General features: G+C 35.2%; 2 protein-coding genes across 4 annotated transcripts; one reads left to right on the top strand and one right to left on the bottom strand.

Moving 5' to 3' along the window:
- The first annotated feature begins 2,466 nt into the window (after positions 1–2,466).
- LOC147276235 (Clathrin adaptor complex small chain family protein) lies at positions 2,467–4,200 on the top strand. Its single transcript, XM_086253606.1, has 7 exons — positions 2,467–2,565; positions 2,962–3,048; positions 3,146–3,237; positions 3,345–3,453; positions 3,531–3,566; positions 3,785–3,871; positions 3,951–4,200. Exons 1-7 carry the CDS (start codon positions 2,563–2,565, stop codon positions 4,020–4,022), a joined length of 486 nt encoding a protein of 161 aa, XP_086109732.1. The 5' UTR covers positions 2,467–2,562; the 3' UTR covers positions 4,023–4,200.
- A 698-nt stretch (positions 4,201–4,898) lies between these two features.
- On the bottom strand, positions 4,899–18,182 carry PHOT2 (phototropin 2). Of its 3 annotated transcripts, XM_086253599.1 has the most exons (24): positions 17,802–18,181; positions 16,563–17,315; positions 15,619–15,801; positions 15,434–15,525; positions 15,058–15,343; positions 14,659–14,875; positions 13,927–13,997; positions 13,518–13,624; positions 13,231–13,280; positions 13,029–13,133; positions 12,495–12,554; positions 12,116–12,205; positions 11,869–11,945; positions 10,884–10,968; positions 10,541–10,621; positions 10,221–10,324; positions 8,962–9,011; positions 8,632–8,738; positions 8,005–8,127; positions 7,119–7,170; positions 5,957–6,069; positions 5,701–5,841; positions 5,411–5,529; positions 4,899–5,239 (listed from the first exon to the last, which is right to left on the bottom strand). In XM_086253599.1, exons 2-23 carry the CDS (start codon positions 17,279–17,281, stop codon positions 5,413–5,415), a joined length of 3,030 nt encoding a protein of 1,009 aa, XP_086109725.1. In that variant the 5' UTR covers positions 17,282–17,315; positions 17,802–18,181; the 3' UTR covers positions 4,899–5,239; positions 5,411–5,412. The 3 variants fall into 3 exon arrangements, with proteins under 3 accessions (XP_086109725.1, XP_086109726.1, XP_086109724.1); XM_086253600.1 differs by lacking the exon at positions 4,899–5,239 and having other exon boundaries at positions 5,293–5,529; positions 12,116–12,172; positions 17,802–18,182; XM_086253598.1 differs by lacking the exon at positions 4,899–5,239 and having other exon boundaries at positions 5,293–5,529.
- Between the last annotated feature and the right edge of the window lie 620 nt (positions 18,183–18,802).

Below are 18,802 nucleotides of genomic sequence, written 5' to 3'. Positions count from 1 at the left end.
TTGATTTAAGGGTAGAATGATCTATATTTTCATAGTCAAAAGACTCAAAATGTAGGAGTTTTTTTTTTTTTATTTTTTTTTTTTTATTAAGAGTTCAAAATGTAAGAGGTAAAAGTGTGTTTGTATATATAATATGGTATTTGTATGATAAAATTTTTCTTACAAAGGCAGTTGCATAACAGAAAAAATCAACAAGGCATTTTGTTCTAGCTGCTGGTGTATGTTTCATATCATATAGATTTTAATTGTTTTTATTTTATTTTATTTTTCATGAGGGATATTGATAATAAAAATTAGTTTGACAAATGAATAGTATGACATCTGATGTTATATGTTTGTTGATGATGATGATGGGTTAGGTCAACCTTTGGTTAATTAATTTGCAAAAATAATGGAGGAGTACCTGAATCAACATGAGGGATATTGATGATAAAAATTAGCTTGACAAATGAATAGTATGACATCTGATGTTGTATGTTTGTTGATGATGATGAAGGGTTAGGTCAACGGTCAACCCAGCGCATGAAGTACAAAATAATGGAGGAGTACCTGAATCAACATGTTGGAGACGGACTTTTTTTTTTTTTTTTTGGTCGAAATTTGGAGACGGACTTTGAGCATATTTTGATCGATCATAATAATTAACAATGTTTATGAGGAGTACCAATCTTTATCTTTATTTGTACATGTAACATATTTACATACATACATGCTGTTTCAGCTAAATTTCTCAAATAATTATATATATATACATATAAATTCTCTAATACAGTTAATTGTGGAAATGTAAAATTGTATCGAACATTCGAATGCTTATACTTCAACGTTAATACTAAAAGAAACTAATTGGGCATATCTGGACTGCGATTAATTTTAATAAAGAAGAATTGTATATATATATATATACATATATTATGGTGACATGGTTATCAATATCATGCATTTTATATGAAGAGTAAATTTATTATGATGACAAACTTATCATAATAGGATAACTACAAAACTTATTCATACCAATGTTGTGATATTTATGATCAGACATTTACTATTAACTTATTGAGCAAAGTACAATCTACATCCATTAGGTTTTGAGGATTTTACAACTTGCACCATCTTGTTTCAATTTTTTCAATTTAGTACATAACGTTTTTATTTACTTACAATTGACTACTGTCGTCTATTTGACTGTCTAATTAGACGTTGATTGATGATATGACAATTGTGGGTTCCACATTTTGTTGACTTGTAAGGCTGAATGACCTCCCAGACTATCCTATAAGAAGCGCTTCAGCAATTTGTTATAAATTTTTGGGTTTTAAATGACTTTCCAAAATCCGTATCAAACTTGATGTACTGAAAATGCGCATGCAGAAAGTCATTCGGTCTTACAGATTGGCAAAAATATGGGATTCACAACTGTCAAGTCATCAATTAACGTATAATTAGACAGTAAAAAATATGGCATTAGTAAATTGTAAGTAAATCAAAACGTTAGGTACTAAATTAAAAAAATTGAAACTATGAGGTGCAAGTTGTGTAACACCTCAAACCTTAGGGTTGTAAATTGTAATTTGCTCTAAATTATTTACAATACAAAATGAGGGCTGCTATTTGCACACCCTATTTTCTTTCATTACACACCCCTCCCCACTTATTTAGTAAATTACCATTTTCACCCAAACCTAAATTACCAAAAAGGACAACACACCCTAACTCAGCCACCCAAGTCTAGACCCCACCCCTGACCTTGACTCCGCCACACGCCGCCACAGTCGCCTGCGGTTCAATCCATTGGCATCCCTTTCTCTCTCCTTCTATATATATATATCTCCCTCCCTCTCTCTCTCTCTCTCTCTCTCTCTCTCTCTCTCCTCCCTTTCTTTGTCTGGCTTCTCTCTCCTCTCTATCCAGCTTCCAGATCGAGGGACCCAACCACCGATCTTGAGGCCATCAAGGTCACCGACCCTTGCAACAGACTAGAGTGAGACATAAAGGAGAGAAAGGGAAGTAGAGAGATAACGAGGCCATCGAGTTGAACTATCGGCGATAGTCACCGAGGTTTAGGATGGGTTGGCATTGGGGTAGGGGTCGGCTGGCTGGATTTTAGTTTTTTTTTGTGTGTGTGTGTAAATGAGGGTATTTTAAATATTTTGAAAGTGTGTTTTAAGAAATTAGAAAAATCAAAATGAAAAAGAGGTGTGAAGTGAGAAAAGGGTGTGTAGTAAAATGAAAATGGGTATGCAAATAACAGTACTCTACAAAATTAGTCACATATAAGAAGTACGGACGTCAAACCTTATGTTTTGGCTGTAAATTTGATTGACTTTGACTCTTTCAATTTGATATCTTATGGGCTTTTCTGTGGGCCCAGAAGTTGGCTTGCTGCAAAACCTGGACTTATACCTGGCTCTTGCTGGGCCCAGCCTGAGAGGCACGGCCCAACTTCAGAATCCATTTTCATTCAGAGTTAAAGTTGGGGAAACATTATCGAGCTCAGGTGGGTTGGGGGAAGCTTCGAGCTCTGAATACTAAGCATCCGATCGCCAGATAAAGAACGAAGCTATGGTAATTCAAACTGAATTCTCTTTGTTTATTCGAAAACATCTACGATTTCCCAAACCCCATATTGATTCGATTATGTATTTACCTCTTTTCGTCTTCATACCTCAATTCCTAGATTGGGTTGTTTAAAATATTAGATCTGTTTTGAAGTAGCGAATTTCCATCTAGTTTTTGGCTTTATTGGGCTTTTTTGAATTTGATTTTTTATGAGCAAAATCTGGGCAGTTATAGTTGTAGAAATAAAATGTGATCCATCTTTTCCATCACCGCAAAGTATGCAAATTTTCTTGGTTTCGTATTTGCTATGGTAGTGGTGCTTTTGACAGCGTTTCTATGCTTGCGTTTATTGATTTATATGGGTTTTTACTTTCTTTGCTGATCTGATGGTTTATGTTGTAGATTCAATTTGTGCTTCTTATAAGTAGACAAGGAAAAGTCAGGTTGACAAAATGGTATTCTCCTTATACCCAAAAGGAAAGAACTAAGGTATTGGCTTTTCCATCTAATTTTGTGGGTTGTTTAAGATTCACTAATTTATCACATTGTTAATCACTATGTCTGTATGTTCATGCATTTTGAAAAGGTCCTTCGTGAGCTCAGTGGAGTAATTCTTGCACGAGGTCCGAAGCTCTGTAATTTTGTGGACTGGAGGGGATACAGAGTTGTTTATAAAAGGTGATGGACAGATATGACTGTGGTTTTGCTCTTCTAAGGATAATATCTTTTGTGAGTTGCCTTATAGGACTTTGTTACTGATTTGATTCTGTGAATGTGTTATGCAGATATGCTAGTCTGTATTTCTGCATGTGTATTGATCAAGAAGATAATGAATTGGAGGTCCTTGAAGTAATTCATCATTATGTTGAGATTCTCGACCGATACTTTGGCAGTGTGAGTAAAATGTGTCATTATATTCTTCATTCCATTTGATAAAGGATGTTCTTGTAGTAATTCATTCATGCTTACAGGTCTGTGAATTGGATTTGATCTTTAACTTCCACAAGGTATGTATGCTGTGCTTGTTTAATGGTCAAAAGTTTTGTTTCTAGAAATTGTATTTCAAGGATAAGTTGTCTTTTCCACATGTTGCTATTTTGTTAATAATCAATGCCATAAAAGGGGTCACTCAAAATCTGCTCCAGTTATCAAATTACAATTTTCTGATGTATTTTATATTATATTAACATTTGGCTTGATTGTTTGCTACTGTTAAACATGGAAGGCCTACTATATACTGGATGAACTTTTGATTGCTGGTGAACTTCAAGAGTCGAGCAAGAAAACAGTTGCACGGTTGATAGCTGCACAGGTATGGTTATTCTTAGATCAGTGCCATTTATTGTCAAGTATTCCAATACTGCTAATTGAATTATATTACTGGGTTGTAGGATTCATTGGTGGAGACTGCAAAAGAGCAGGCTAGTTCAATAAGTAACATAATCGCGCAGGCCACCAAGTAGGGAAGGAGATAAGCATATATGGTCACCTGTTGTATTAATTCAAATTGAAATTTTTCTGTATTGATATGGTCATTAATATTTTGGAATTCCTTTACGATAACTGATGCGCATTTTTTCAGTTATGTATGTCTTTTCAAGGATTCTATACTACATTGCTCTGTGGGCAAACCTTTGTACTTTTTGTGTGGCTGATTCATTGACATTTGAGGCCTTGTTTTGCTGTTCAAATCTCTGCAACTGGACCCGGTAGCATTGTCAACAATAGAATAAATAATTTGCAAATCACCAAGCCCTCACTGATGTATATCAACGTTTTTCAGTGTTTCAATATCTCTCCTTTTGTGTTTTGATACCACCAGTGCAAGTTTCACTAAATGTACTTCTCCCTTTAATAATTTGACTGCTCCTTTAAAATTCCTTGAGATGAAGGCATTAAGAATTGAATTTGGAATTATCCCCAATGTTAGCATATAGAAGAATGTATTGACTTCTGAGGAATTGCTTGAATAGTGAGGGAGATGGGATGGCAGGTGTGTAGTGGCAAGTGTGGCAGCAAAGATTATGATGTCACTAGGACGGTGATAGCGCATCATCATGTGTCTAAACCTTAAAAAAAAAAAAAAAAAAACTATTTGTTTGTATTTTATAATAAAATAATAAACTTTAAAATTTTATTTTACAATACATGACAATAGCATGGCGTGCATTGGAATGAAACAAATTTTTTTTGAAAAAAATTTTCAATTCATGGCATCCTTAGGGTATCCCTCTTGTAGGTTGTAGCTTAGGCTGGATCATCGTCAGCTCGTTTTGTTTTGATCAGCCTCATCCTTTGCCCCTCTGTCCTCTCCCTCAGTTCAGTTAAAAAACAGTGAAGATAAAACATGGACCTCTTATGAAGTTAGAATATCCATTCACATCAACATTATAGCTAAATAGCATTAATTGATTTTGATATAATTAAGAACATTTATTCGCGGGTAAATATATTTTGTGTAATTCTCTGGTTGGTTCCTGACACAACCTCTAATGAACCCAACCCAGACAACCAAAATAACCCCATGTTGACTCTCTGAGCTGTTTCTCTCGACCTCAAAGATCTGAAATTTCATGCTTCTAAGGCAAGGTAGCCCCCCATTCGCTCAAAACGAAGGTTGGGCCGAAAGATCTTGTCCAGTAACGCACCACATAATTCCATCCATAACATTGTGATAGTCCTGCAAAGTTAAGAAAAGGAAAAATATAAGGACAGAGTGCAACAAGAATCAGATACCATAAATTTTCTTGTATTAGCAGGGGCAGCAGAACATCAAGTATTCTGAATCAGCAGCAAATAGAGTCACTAGACATGGTTCTAATCTCTGTTTCTACAAGTAACTAAACTGAACCTTTAGAAAATATCCATATCCATTGAATTTACAAGAACTCCGTCATCTTCCCACGTTATATCCTTGGCCTTTGGATCTTTTCCGAAAGGCTGAAGAGGCACATCTAATGGCGGAGGACTCTGCAAACAGAACACGCAGATTTTAAAGCATGCAATTGCATGGAAAATTATAATATAATTGCCTTTATGAAATTTACTAATATTTTTTAAATCCTGGGTAGGCTTTTTAGACCAGTATTGGTATTTCAAAAATCAGTATTATTCCTCAAACAGTGATGGAAGTATTACTACCATGCAACGGATCAAAGGCCAATTAATTCCCCGGAAGAAAGGATGCTCTTTGATTTCATTTGCACCAGTGTTGGATCCTAAACGTGAGGCAGGATCTCTTTGCAACAATGCATTGATCAACTGCCGCGCTGAAAGGCTTACCTGGAACGTTAAATTATGTTAGTGGGTGCATAATTAGCACGAAGCTTCATATATTGACATTATAAACGCAGTCAAAATGATAGTACAAATGCATAGCTTGATTTAACGATTTTACCGGAATGCTGCTTGGAAAGGTGAGATCTTTGTGCAAGATGTTGGCGAATGTCCTCTGTCTATTTTTACCTCTGAAAGGTGTACGGCCATATAGCATCTCATACAACAAAATACCTGAATACAAAACACAAATCAATTCAAAGCATTAATGATAAAACGTATGATGGCCTCTACAAAGCAAATTAGTTAAGAGACCCATATCATGAAATAAATGGAACAAATCATTTGTTACATCTTTTTCAAACTACCCAACAGAGGCAAAAAAAACTCTATGACAACATGGATCCCCTATTTGTCTCAACCATAATAGGAAGTTTTTTCTATATGGTTTACTTGAGAGACCACAGTAATTTCAAAGTAGTGGAACTTGAAAAATTGATTCTTTGATTAGTGTCAGAATGACAATAACTTGCAATGGTTGACACTTCTGAGAAGTCATTAAGTTAGTTTTGAAAAAGCATTCGTAAAGTTAATTTCACAACAGGTGGTCCTATAATGCCTTGGGGCTCTGAAGAAAGAAGGAATCTCGATCATCATGAGGCATATGCTTCATGTTATGAATTTTTCATACCCTTTTAAATATTTTTCAAATGACCAACCATGCTCTATATGTACCAGTAGCACGAATACTTTTTTAACATACTAAAAGTGCTTACATAATTCAATATGTGCTGATGACTTAATTATCTTTGTTGTTTCATTACATTAATATATCCTCAGTTATTTGATATAGCTACTTCATCTGTTACTCATTTTTTCTCTCTGACTGCTTCTAATAATTTATTTGTTTATTTAAAATAGCAAATTAGAGGCTTACACTTCAGGTCTTCATGTACATATATGACGCAATGCTAAACTTAGTTTTCAAAATACAGGTGAACTCATAATAAGACATTTTATGATCAGACTTAACAAGAAATTCTAATTTGTAAAAAATCTATATATAAATATATATTATTGTCATGCCATGAGCTGTTTATGGTAGAAGACACAGTATTTGTTAGCAATGTTACAGCTCAAGGAAAAAAGAAAAAGAAAAGGAGAGAGTTACAGCTTAGGCACTATAGCATTATCATATTTGGGAGGAAAACAAGTCAACAATCATGCATGCATGCACGAGCGAGCACATGCATATGCATCCACACACACACCCATGTTCTTACCAAGAGCCCACCAATCAATAGCACTGCTGTGGTTTGCACCGGTAATAATTTCCTGAAATCAAGCACCTATGAGAACTTTGAAAAGATATAGGTAGATGAAATTATTATTCATTATTGGAATACTATTGTAGCTGACCAGATTAATAGTTATCTAAGTATTTCATAAACATGATTAAGAGGATGCATACATAAACTCAGTGCAGCTACATTTCTGAAGCAGACGCATATATCTTACTGTTGATGAAAAGGTCAAAATTGTGCACGTATGTGTGTGTCTCATATGGGACACTAATATCTTACTGCATGAAATAAATTGCTCATGAAAATTCATGTCCTGCACACTATGTTGTACAAACATACTTTTTCTCTGTAATCTTTTGATTTGTGCACTCCACATCAGAGGTGGTACATTGATAAAACTCATGCAAATCATTTTTAAGGTGTTATAGCATCTCCAGTCGTTTCCCTATATTTTTCTCCAATTTGAGGATTAGTTAGGGGAAAAAAAAGTTAGATTTGGGGAAGGGCTCTCCAATGCTAAAGTTAATATTTTCCTTAAATCTTTTTTTTGTTTGGGTTTCTAGTCTAAAATATCACTATTAGAGGTTTAGGGAGAGTTTGAGGAGCCTCATCTATTCAACTTGATTTGGGGAGAATTTTTGGGAAATCTCACATTTGGGGAGATTTTAGGGAATGGTTGGAGCTGTATTTTATATCATTTTCCTCCAAATTTAAATTTGGGGAAATGTTTAGGGAAGGACTGGAGATGCTCTTACCCAATCATTCTAGAATTGCATGAAATCAAAACATGTCCTTCTGTCTAATGCACTATTAAAAGTAACATGAAGTTCCTTAAACCCTAAACCATAGTTGAAGATCACCATACAGGAGCAATGTACTCTTCAGTTCCAACAAATGAATTTGATTGTGTAATTGGTTCTGCAAAAAATGTTGGTGGTGGTTGACTACTCGATCTCCTCCTATTCTTAGGCATTTGATGCCTTATAATCTGCAAGGCATAACAAAATATGTTAACAAATTAGAAGAGTCAGTGGTCCCCATTTCAAGATCTATTAGGTAAAATGGAAATTCTAGAAACATCACTATCAATGTAATCTATCAACATTGGCATGGTACAAGGCACACTCTGCACCAAGGGAAAGAAATTTGGAGAAATTTGTTATAATAATTTGGTCAAAACTGGACAGAAATAAAACATTATCAGATATGGGGAACACTTAAAGCAAGTTATTGATATAACCAAGTGGAAACATTTCTACCACTTAAAAATGAGAAAGCAGTTCACTGCCCTCATTCAAACAAGTGACTACATGAGTACCCTGATTGGGTTGGGAAGGCACTAGCTTATCATGCCATTCTTGATGTAATGAACATGAATGACCCATACTAATATTTTTAATCAGTTACAAAAATGGCCCAAACATCGGGAGCAAAAGATTCTAAAGTCTATAAAAAAGCAACATGATCTTGTAAGAGGTATATGATTTTGTACCTGAGGTTTACAGGATGTCATAAATGATAAATCAAAGTCTGTTAAGACAATATGTCCATCCTTCTGAAGTAAAATATTTTCAGGCTTAAGGTCGCGGTAAATTATTCCTGTAAGAAGCCATAAATATAATAAGCAAAGAAGCAAAAGAACTGAGATTTTTTTTTTTTCATCATCATAACTGATGCAAACTGTTATAATCACTCAACCCTGGGTTGGAATCCTGTACTTCAAGTATTAGTTCTTATACTCAGGGAAGAGCTCACGTTACTAATTATATCATCTTGGTGTCAAGAAAATTACATAAACAGTAAATGTTAACACTGAAAATACCTAGACAGTGAAGATATTCCAAGCCGATCACAACCTCTGCCGCATAGAACCTGGGATATAATTAAAGTTAACACTGAATCGTAAGAGCATACAGCTAGTGTATAGATGGCCAGAAGATGAGGTTCTTTTGTACTTCAATTGAATAAATATTAAAAACATCTGCAATTTATATGTAGCAACTATCGCTTTCTGCTTCACATGGCCATAGATCCATAAAAATGAAACACAGTTACCTTAACAGAACTGGGGTGTATATGGGTTGGTCCCTTCTAAAACTTAAGTATGCTTCCTCAATCTCTACCTATATTTGTTTGTGGGATCTTTGTTTAGATTTTATATATGAGTGTTTGAGTTGGTAACTTTTTTTTTTTGGTTAAGTAACTTAGTACAGAGAATAAGTCATCAATCATATTATGATGGGATTCATCTAGTGTTGATTTATCATAGGCCCTTGAAACTATACAAATTCCATTATTTGTAACAAAGTAGAGATGCTGTTTTAGTTATTAGTATTGTACATATAACATGTGGAACCCTAAACTATAAGTTTCGTATCTACACATTGGCATATAACTGCTTTAACTAAGCTCTGCATTTTTAGAAATACATATATTTTAGGAAAAATAATAAGAAAGAAATTTCAAAGAAGTTTAGTATGATGTTATCATAGTGAGTGCCACTAATTGAAAGAACATTGAGTACATACAAATTATAGAAGACACTAAAAGTAAAATTTATATAGTATACTGACACTCATAATAGTATAGACTATATACTGACACTACAACCATCAAGAATGGATTCTCAATAAGTTATTTTGCCTTTTGCCGTCCCGTGAAAGTTAGTCCTTGTTCTGCCAGTGCGTGCCAGTTTGTCAGAGGAAAGTGAAATAATAATTATTTTGTAGTTCCATCAACCAAATGGTACTATCTCCAATACAAATATAAATCCTTGTCTTGGTGTTTCTTAACCTTCAATCTATATCAAAAATCCATTGGTTGTTATGCAATTTTAACTTTCACTAGCAAAAAGGACACATGGATTGTGATGTAAGGTTCAGATTGAAAGTCAAGCAAACCAAGGCAAGCAGAGGAGCCATATCCCTAAAGGAATACTTAATTTGTAGTAGAATCTAGCACAAGAAAGAGTTTAAAGTAGCTTTAATCAGATTAATGTTTCTTAATTACACATTCCAAGCAATAGTAAGGCAAGTTGTAGCTTTGGTACTAAGAGATATTAGAGTAAGAAAATAAAAGTACCTTGCAGATTCCTCCTTGAATAGTTTCATAGGCTGCTTATCAAGCAAAGCAAATAGCTCTCCACCAGTGCAAAAGTCGGTTATCAAACAAACATGTGTAGAAGTCTGTGGAGGTAAAAGCACATCACTATACTTGGCCATATTTGATAAGTTAGGAAAGTAGAAATATTCAAACTGCATATTTGGTAAGCTACACAAAATATTGAACTGTCCCACCAATCAAATGTGCCCTATCCATGCAGTATATGTGTGTGCATGGATGCATCACAAAATGTGCATACAAATTTTCCAGTTGAAAAGAGAAGAAGTTGTGGTGTAAACCTCAAATGAAGTGTACAGTGTGGGAAGAAAAGGATGATCCAGCAGCGAAATTATTTCCCTTTCAGTGCATGCTCGGTGAACCTGTAAACAATCACAGTAATATGTGACCCCCAGGAAAAAAATCAGGGATATAAAGTAACTATGCCACTGTTCCACTTTTGAAAAAACAAAAAGGGCATCCATATGTGCACATGTATATGTGTGCAAATGCCATGAATTCATACAAAAAGGTGTGATAATGACACACATTCATGCACAAAATTGCAAAGCTCCTTTTCAGGATGCCACTAAGACACATGCTTATGCATTGCAGAAGAATATGGGTTCTCTTATATGTTCATACCTTGTTGCGGTTCAACATTATTGACTTCTCCATTGCCTTCATAGCATACAGTTCACCTGTACCTTTTAATTCCACCAAATGGACACTGCAAAAATACCATAGTAACGTAATTGAAAAGTCAGATCCAGTCCAGATACATGAATATTTGTGCTCTGCATGCTGTAAAGGATTGCCTAATGACCCTTGATTAATAGGTCCTCTTGACACCATTGAACATAAGTAAATCACCGTTTCATCCTTGTATAGCATAAAGAAGAATGAAGCAATTATGCTAAATTCAAATCTAATTTAATGTCTTTGGCATCACTCCCTTGAACTAGTGCAACTCTAAAACATCATTCTAATGCTACAGAATGTAAAACTCAAAAGTAAAAAGTTAACTTATCAAAAAATTGAAAAAATACTACCATTATAATTCATATCCACAGAAAGGCTTCAAAAGCACAATATTGTAAAGTATACACCAAGGCAAGGTGATCACAAATTTATGTTGAAGAATCCTGATGAAACAAATAAAGCGGGAATGGAGGGAGGAGGCTAACAATATAACGAATAATACATGCTTAAACGAAGGAGATAAGGATTATAAGATTTAAGCATACAAGTTAAACAATTCATTTAAAGGGACACACCCTTACTGCAATCCTTCCACCTCCCTCAATTGGGTTTTCTAACACAGACTACGAATTGCAAATTCTGTGCTAATTGAAGATACTATAATTAATGACAGACTGTATTCAAGATTTCCAGGGTCCAACATAGCAGCCAACAACCATATAACAAGTTCTTTTTTTCTTTTTGGTCGAATAACCATATAACAAGTTCAGATAAATGCATAGAAGTTCTCTTTTGAGAAAATTAGGAGTGACAAACAAAATACAGAATATAAATACAAAGATTTGGTGGAGAATGACAACAAGAATTATGAATGAACACCATCTGATCTCAATCACATACATCAAGAAAAGTGAATAATTTGCAGTACCTGCCAGTATCACCACAACCCAATGGTTTTATGGGCTTAAAATGATGTAGACCAATTTTTTCACCACGCGCAGTAATCTGCAGGGAATAAATAAGAAAAAAATGAAAAAGAAACAAGACATTAGTGAGGGAGACAGCTCATAAATGAAAACATATCCTGATTTTGAACACCATCAAGAAGTAACTATAACTTGTATGGACCTAGAGACTACAGAAACTAAAATACATGATAATCTAGGGATTGGTACCTCTTGTATTGCTATCCAAGAAGGACTATCCTTTTTGTGAGGCCTTGGGAAGACAGGCTGAGAATGAATTGCCCACAAATCTTCAGGTCTCTAAAGAATGAAATAAATATGATATTTGCATCAGCTAAAGTACAAAATTATAGCCATAAAGATATTGATTGGATCTCATCATTTGATGAAATAAAAGATGTAGCAACTAAAAAAGAATTTTAAATGTTTCATTATCAAAAAATTTAACATTTTACGTTATGTGCCAATACAAATTTTTAAAATATGTGAAATGAAAATATTCAAAGTCAAAACTATACTTTTTTCTAAGAAAAAACTTTTAATAACAACTTCTTAGCCTCTCTAATTCAGAGCAAAAGGAGTACCTTACCAAGTTGGCATCAGGAAGTTCTCGGACAGCCTCGTTAACATTTTCTGCAGTAGCTTTGACCTGATAAGAGAGTAAAATGCTGAAGCATCACCAGTAACACAGGAGAAACGTATAAGAGATATATCAATAAAATCACTGATAGAGTATGCCACTGCACATGGACTGAATCTCTGCATTTTCTAAAGTATGCATTTATTGCATATGGTGTTATTAAATGTTCAAACAGTGAGTTGGTCTTCTTTCTAAGATGCAGCGTATGTTGAAAGCATATAAGTCTGTTAGACAGCTTTCTTTTCTTTCTCCAATTAATTGGATATACTGAGTGATCAAAATATTGGAAAGATAATTCTTCTTTTTAATCAACTTCCAAAATAATTATTGTTGTTTTGCAAAAACATTCTTGCAACTACTTGGAATGGGCACATTAGGAAGTAGGCATCAGCATCATGATTACAACAGCAGATACAAATTCAAATTACACGATAAACATACTGGATTGAATACGAGAGTTCTAAAAACAGTTAAAAGAATTACCACTTTAGCACTTTCTAGCTCTGTTCTCTCCGATAGGCGATTTCTCAGAGGTTCCACATGACCACTTCCATCCAGTTGAACACCAATGAAATATTGAAGTTCACCCTACGAAAATTACAAGGGACTCAAAAGAAAAGACCAAAATGAAATATGCAGCCGAATTAGATTTAGATTGAACCTAGGATAAGAATCTCATAGTCACCTTATGGTCACGCATGGGTTGCAAGTGGAATAAATTCCAAAACTTTTTTCCTGCAAATCAATAAATCATAACAATTAGAAAAAGGAAAATATAACATAAAATCTCCCAAATAAAACAAAAAATACAAGCTGATAAAGTAAATATAAACTATATGACACTTGCAATTAAATGTTGTAGCTTTACTTGTCTTGCAACCAACATGAACCAGTGAAAATAATTCGAGTTAATTGGCATATCAATGTTTATAACATATTTGTGGCATAAAAAAATCCAATGCATGTTCTTACCACTCTTAGTATAGTTGATCAACTGTACAGTAATTTCCCTTTGTTCTCTAATAGCATCTCTTATCTTTGAGACAGTTGCTTGATCTGTTTCAGGACCTTGAAGAAAACTTCAAAATGGACAGAGAAAATTAAAATCCCATTGCCATTGCTGATAGAAGTATATCAAACAAATGAAATATAGAGTAGGATAAGGGATTAGGTTACAATATCAAAAAGAAATCTTAATTCTAGTTTCATAAGATTCATATCAGCAAATTGGACCAAGTTACCATAATTAATAAAAATATAACAGTTGACAGGAATATAATCTGATATGCTTCAGTTTTAAGTGGGAAGTAATGATGAAAAAAAAAAAAAAAAAAAAGGAACCTTGTCAAGAAAAAAGGCATAATTAGAGTGAAGTTCGTACCGACAATTTCTTCCCAAAATTTCTTCACGTGTATATTCTGTCAATTCTAGAAAGCTATCAGATGCAAATATCTGCACAGAAAATAGTCAAAATACTATTCAAGTCAATTAAAAATATATGTCTAAACTGCATTTATAATTGGAGTAATTTTGCAGAAGAAACCATGATGCTTACAGTGCATATTCTATATCATAAAGACAAAAACAAAGTGAACCTCCCTTGGGGATAGCAAAAATAATACTAGTATTAATGACAATTAGCAGTCTTGTACTGCCATGTAATTTCCAAGTACAGGAAAATGTCAGCTATCATATGAAGAGATCAGTAGTCTACAGAAAGATATCTTGAAAAATGATCTACAATTATCTAAACATCTCAAATGCTCTGGTAATGTCCTTGAAATGGAGTTGGGCTTGCAAGATGCACTTGGAGTTTGAGAGAGAGCACTACAAGAAAATTGTAAACGAACTTTTGGCAGAAAGTTAATATTAGAAAGCAACAAAACAACAATTGAACTCACTCTACTTGAGTGAATAATCATGAGTATTGGCTCAAAGTCTAAGTGGGTACTTGAGGTTGTGTAAAGTGAGTCCTCGGAGCAGTTCATTCACGTGGTAGTGTGATATCAATGTAGCGTGGTGGAGATTGAGAGTGAAACTAAATATGAATGAGAGTAAGACTGGGAGAAATGTTTGCGTGTTTTTTTCAGAAAAAAAAAAAAAGAATTCATACGATTGGGTTATCAGGAAGTCTAGGATCACTAATCACAAAGTTCTTTTCAATGCGTTCCAATGTGGTTGCCAAGTCAATTCCTTGGCGCATATCCCTTTCTCTTTCAGTGGAGTCCCAACTATCAAAGCATTCTATATCTTTGGTGATTAAAACCTCTGGTTCAACAATTGGTTCATTTTCATGCATGCTTGCAGAGCTTAGAGACCTTGTTTTAAATCTGCAGGAGAATATCACACATCTAATTAAAATCATGTTCATCCAGCTAACTAAAATGATACTTCTAAGTAATGAAAGACACAGGACATAATGCTAAATGCCAAGGAATTTACAGTTCTCAAGCCCTCAACCTCACTATAGTGAAACAATTGAAATTTGGATTTGAAAAGAAAAAGTACTCACCCAATTGAGGAAACGCGCCCAGATTTTCTAGATATTTTTCCTGCATCCAGAGAAGAGCCTCTGCCAGATGCATCACCTTTCACATCCGACTGAGTAGTTTGTCTACCAGGCGTACTCATACTTGCAATTGCAGCAGATTTAGGAAGAACATAATCAAGTTTCATGTTATCCTGCTCTTCTTGATTGGTTGTAGTGTCATGACTCGCATCCTGGATGTGAGAACGTGGATGTTTCACAGTTTGGACAACTTCCTTAATGGAGCCTAATGCCTTCTCCTTCTGTCGAGCTGATACATGAACAATACAATTAGAAGTGAAGTAACAGCCATACTAGCCATACTAATTTACTAAATACCCAAATGAGAAATTATGGTTACCATCATAGCGGATTAGTGACTTGGGCAACCCATTTGGCCTTAATGCCTTGTCATTCACCCCTTCTGTGAACTTGCTGACCTCAACCTGCATTCTGCAAAAACAACATGTAAACTTTTTCTACAAGAAATGCTCATAAACATTATGTATACATACAATGCCAGAGAATTCAGAAAAGGGGACTGACCCAATAAACTTGATGGTTTTTCCATTTCCATCTTTGATTGGGGTGATGGTGAGCAGATTCCAGAAAGGAGTGCCATCTTTCTTGTAGTTGTAGAGCCTGCCACAGTAGCTTTTCCCATTTTTCACTGCGTCTCGGATTTTGTTCACTTCAGCCTGGTCCGTTTCCGGTCCCTGAAGAAATCGGCTGCAACCAAAACATCACAATCTTAGGGCACACAATTTTTCCCTTTCTCGTCTTCTTCGTGGAGCCAGACATTATATGATTAGTCCATAAAAACTCAGTCCAAGCTGTAATTTATGAAAGCAATTGGAGAGAGCAGCAAGTTTACGAGCAATGTCGCTACAAAAGGAACTCTATTGTGACTAAATGTGGTGCTGGTTACATTTGCAGTGAAAGAAGGCCGTTGGCGATGGCGGGTGTTTCTGAGCTGAACTGAAGCAGTGAAACGGCGCCGTACTTGTTTCATAATTCATTCATCCAAGACGCTTCGAAACGACGGAGGTGCATGTTAACCGTTTGTTTGTTACGGTAACATACAAAACGACGGGTTTTTTTAAAGGGTAAAAGTACTTGTGATGTCGTTTTCCTTTTTTGTTAATTTATTACTTATTCAATGAAGGGACTGGATTCTTTTTGCAGGTGTTTGTTGGTTTTGTGACTCAAGAAAACTAGAAAAGGTGTGTGCTTGATGGCCTTTTTGAATAGAGAGAAGGTTTGTTCAAACTTAAAGATATCGGAGATTACATGTCGTTTTATATTTATTATTATAATTGATTATATAAGTAAATTTGAGATTACTTTATTAAAAATTTAATATGTGTTGATATGTTATATTGTTATATTCTCAATTTAAATCATTATCATTATAATTAATGATTTTAGATTGAAGAGAGAACATTTTCTACAAACCTATGTACTAAAGAGAAGGGCAATTAGTAGCTTACCAGTTCCTTCCAATGACCTCCTTTGAAGGATAACCAGTCATACTAAAGAACCCACTACTGGCATACATAATTGGGCAATCAGGTTTTGTAGCATCAGACACAACAAATGTCTGTTGCAGTGTAGCCAAAGCTGTCTTCAGCTCATTTGACACTCTGGGGAATTCAGACCCAGAATTTGACTCTGATGATGTTCTTGTTGATTCAAATCTCCCTGATGAAGTGTTCCTTCCATCTCCTCCATCACCTGAAGACCTTTTGCCTTTAAAACTACCTTCTCCAACATCTGTCTTCACAACAACTCCCCACTCTGCTGTTCTTGCATCTATGCTTGCCTTCTCTGTTATAATCTGGCTCGTGCCAAAAGAGTACTGCCCATTTGAACCATTAAAGATATTAGCATCTGCAACATCATTGTCAGCAGTGGCAGTGTTCTTAGACTCATCATCTGCAGCCTCAGTTTCAAATGCCATCCACTTGTTAATAGGCTCTCTGCTAGCAGAAGTGAAAGAAGTGCTTGCTGATCCACTTTCAATTTCCAACATATCAGCAGCATCCCCAAGCTTATTGCTAGGCTGTCCAGCAACTTTACTGTCTTGCAGAGTAAAGACCTCCATTGATTTCCGGGTCTGATTATCGCCATGAGCCAATTGGTCCTTGGCATTGGAGCTCATAGCAGGAGGCTTGGGTGGTGGCCTACTAGCCCTTGGTTGTTTCTCCATCTTGTAATTCTCTCTTCAGTGGATACAGATGAACCTGCCACAATTGTAAAACATAATCTCTGTTTCAGAAAATTGGAAAATGGTCCACACCACACCAAACTTTTTTGTGAATCACATTCTGGAAAACTCAAGGACTTCCCAAAATGGAAATCATCCCCACTTGTCCCTATTTAAAGTGGAAAACAAATATAACAATTGAAATCCGTGACACTAAAAATCCCAGAACCACCCCCCCCCCCCCCCCCCCCTTCCCAAAAACAAAGAAAAAGGCCAAAGAGAATGTTAAATAGCATATTTGATGCTGAAATTATCACCCTATTCAAAGTTCAAACTTTACCAAATCCTCTCCAGCAAAAGTTCAACAAGAATTGCTATTCTAAGTGCAGAGTGCATTGGAAACTCAAAAGTCTTGGTGCCACTCAATGATGATCATAAGATAGACTTTAACATAAATTGATGTACTGCTGAATGAATTAGATGGCAAAGAATTAATAATAAACTAAAATTTGCATGAAAGGACCTGCTTTGAATGGACTACGGAAATTAAAAGAACAAGTTCTTGAAGTCTCAGAACTTAGAAGAGTAATGAAGCCAATAATGCTCTTCCCACAACTTGACAAATATGGAAAATTTAACAAGAATCATCTGTTTTCACCGACTTCTATTTATCTCTTTGTCTCAACAGTACCCTCTGTCAGGCATGTGAAGGTTTCTTCTCAGAGTTTTCTTTCTATCTGGGTCGAGTTGTAAAGGATAGGAAAAGAGATAGAGAGGAAGATAAACCTCGGGTTTCTCATCAATAAATATGTCTTCCAAACCACACTAAGCATGCATACCCCATGAAAGTTGCTTTTCCTCACAGCCTTTGTTTTGCAATATTATTCATCTTGGTGTGTACAAATTGCATAGAGACCGCTGATTTCTTTCCAGTTTATCCAAACTTTTTTATCTGCATGTCAATTGTCACATTTCCCTCTTGGTGGGATAAAGAGCCAATTATGATATACCAATAATAAATGCAAATGCGAACAGGTCAGAAGAGTTATGGGGCCACAAAACAGTGTACTACACTAGTTAGTGAATGAAGTGTTACTTCAACTTCAAGCTGTGCTGAAGATAAATTTCGCCATCACTTTTGAATTTGTCTTGTAGTCTTGGTGTGTATAGACGTCTGCATATATACGATAGCTGCTTGCACCACTGCCAAGGACCACAGTGTAATGCGGGCTTGTAAACTTTCCACGCACACGCAAAACTAGCTATTAATTAACATCCACAAGAACCTGATATCATACACCTGGCATGCATAATCAGTATCGAAAAACTCTACATAATACAACTTTGTAGGTACGTGATACAACTATTCTTTGACCTTTAAACATAATGGGTTAGTATTTTTTCCCTTCAGATATAAAATGATAATTACCGTCGAATATAATTGTACATATAAGATATAAAGTTGTATCGCAGAACTTGTATCAATTTAGTTTAATTGATTGCAAAATTTTACCCTCATGATAT

This window comes from Dryas octopetala, chromosome 8, assembly GCF_963921425.1.
Source record: "Dryas octopetala chromosome 8, drDryOcto1.1, whole genome shotgun sequence".
Taxonomy (NCBI): domain Eukaryota; kingdom Viridiplantae; phylum Streptophyta; class Magnoliopsida; order Rosales; family Rosaceae; genus Dryas; species Dryas octopetala.
The sequence above is the reverse complement of the archived record's forward strand: the minus strand, read 5'-3'. Positions and strand labels throughout refer to the sequence as shown.

Excerpts from the sequence above, each read along its gene's own strand:
- PHOT2 (XM_086253599.1), bottom strand. The coding sequence starts at position 17,281 with ATGGAGAAACAACCAAGGGCTAGTAGGCCACCACCCAAGCCTCCTGCT. Across the intron at positions 12,555-13,028 it reads AGCTAGAAAGTGCTAAAGTG|GTCAAAGCTACTGCAGAAAA; the intron begins GTAATTCTTTTA and ends CTCTCTTATCAG. Across the intron at positions 5,842-5,956 it reads CCTTTCCAAGCAGCATTCCG|GTAAGCCTTTCAGCGCGGCA; the intron begins GTAAAATCGTTA and ends TTAACGTTCCAG.
- LOC147276235 (XM_086253606.1), top strand. Across the intron at positions 3,238-3,344 it reads TACAGAGTTGTTTATAAAAG|ATATGCTAGTCTGTATTTCT; the intron begins GTGATGGACAGA and ends TGTGTTATGCAG. Across the intron at positions 3,567-3,784 it reads TGATCTTTAACTTCCACAAG|GCCTACTATATACTGGATGA; the intron begins GTATGTATGCTG and ends TAAACATGGAAG.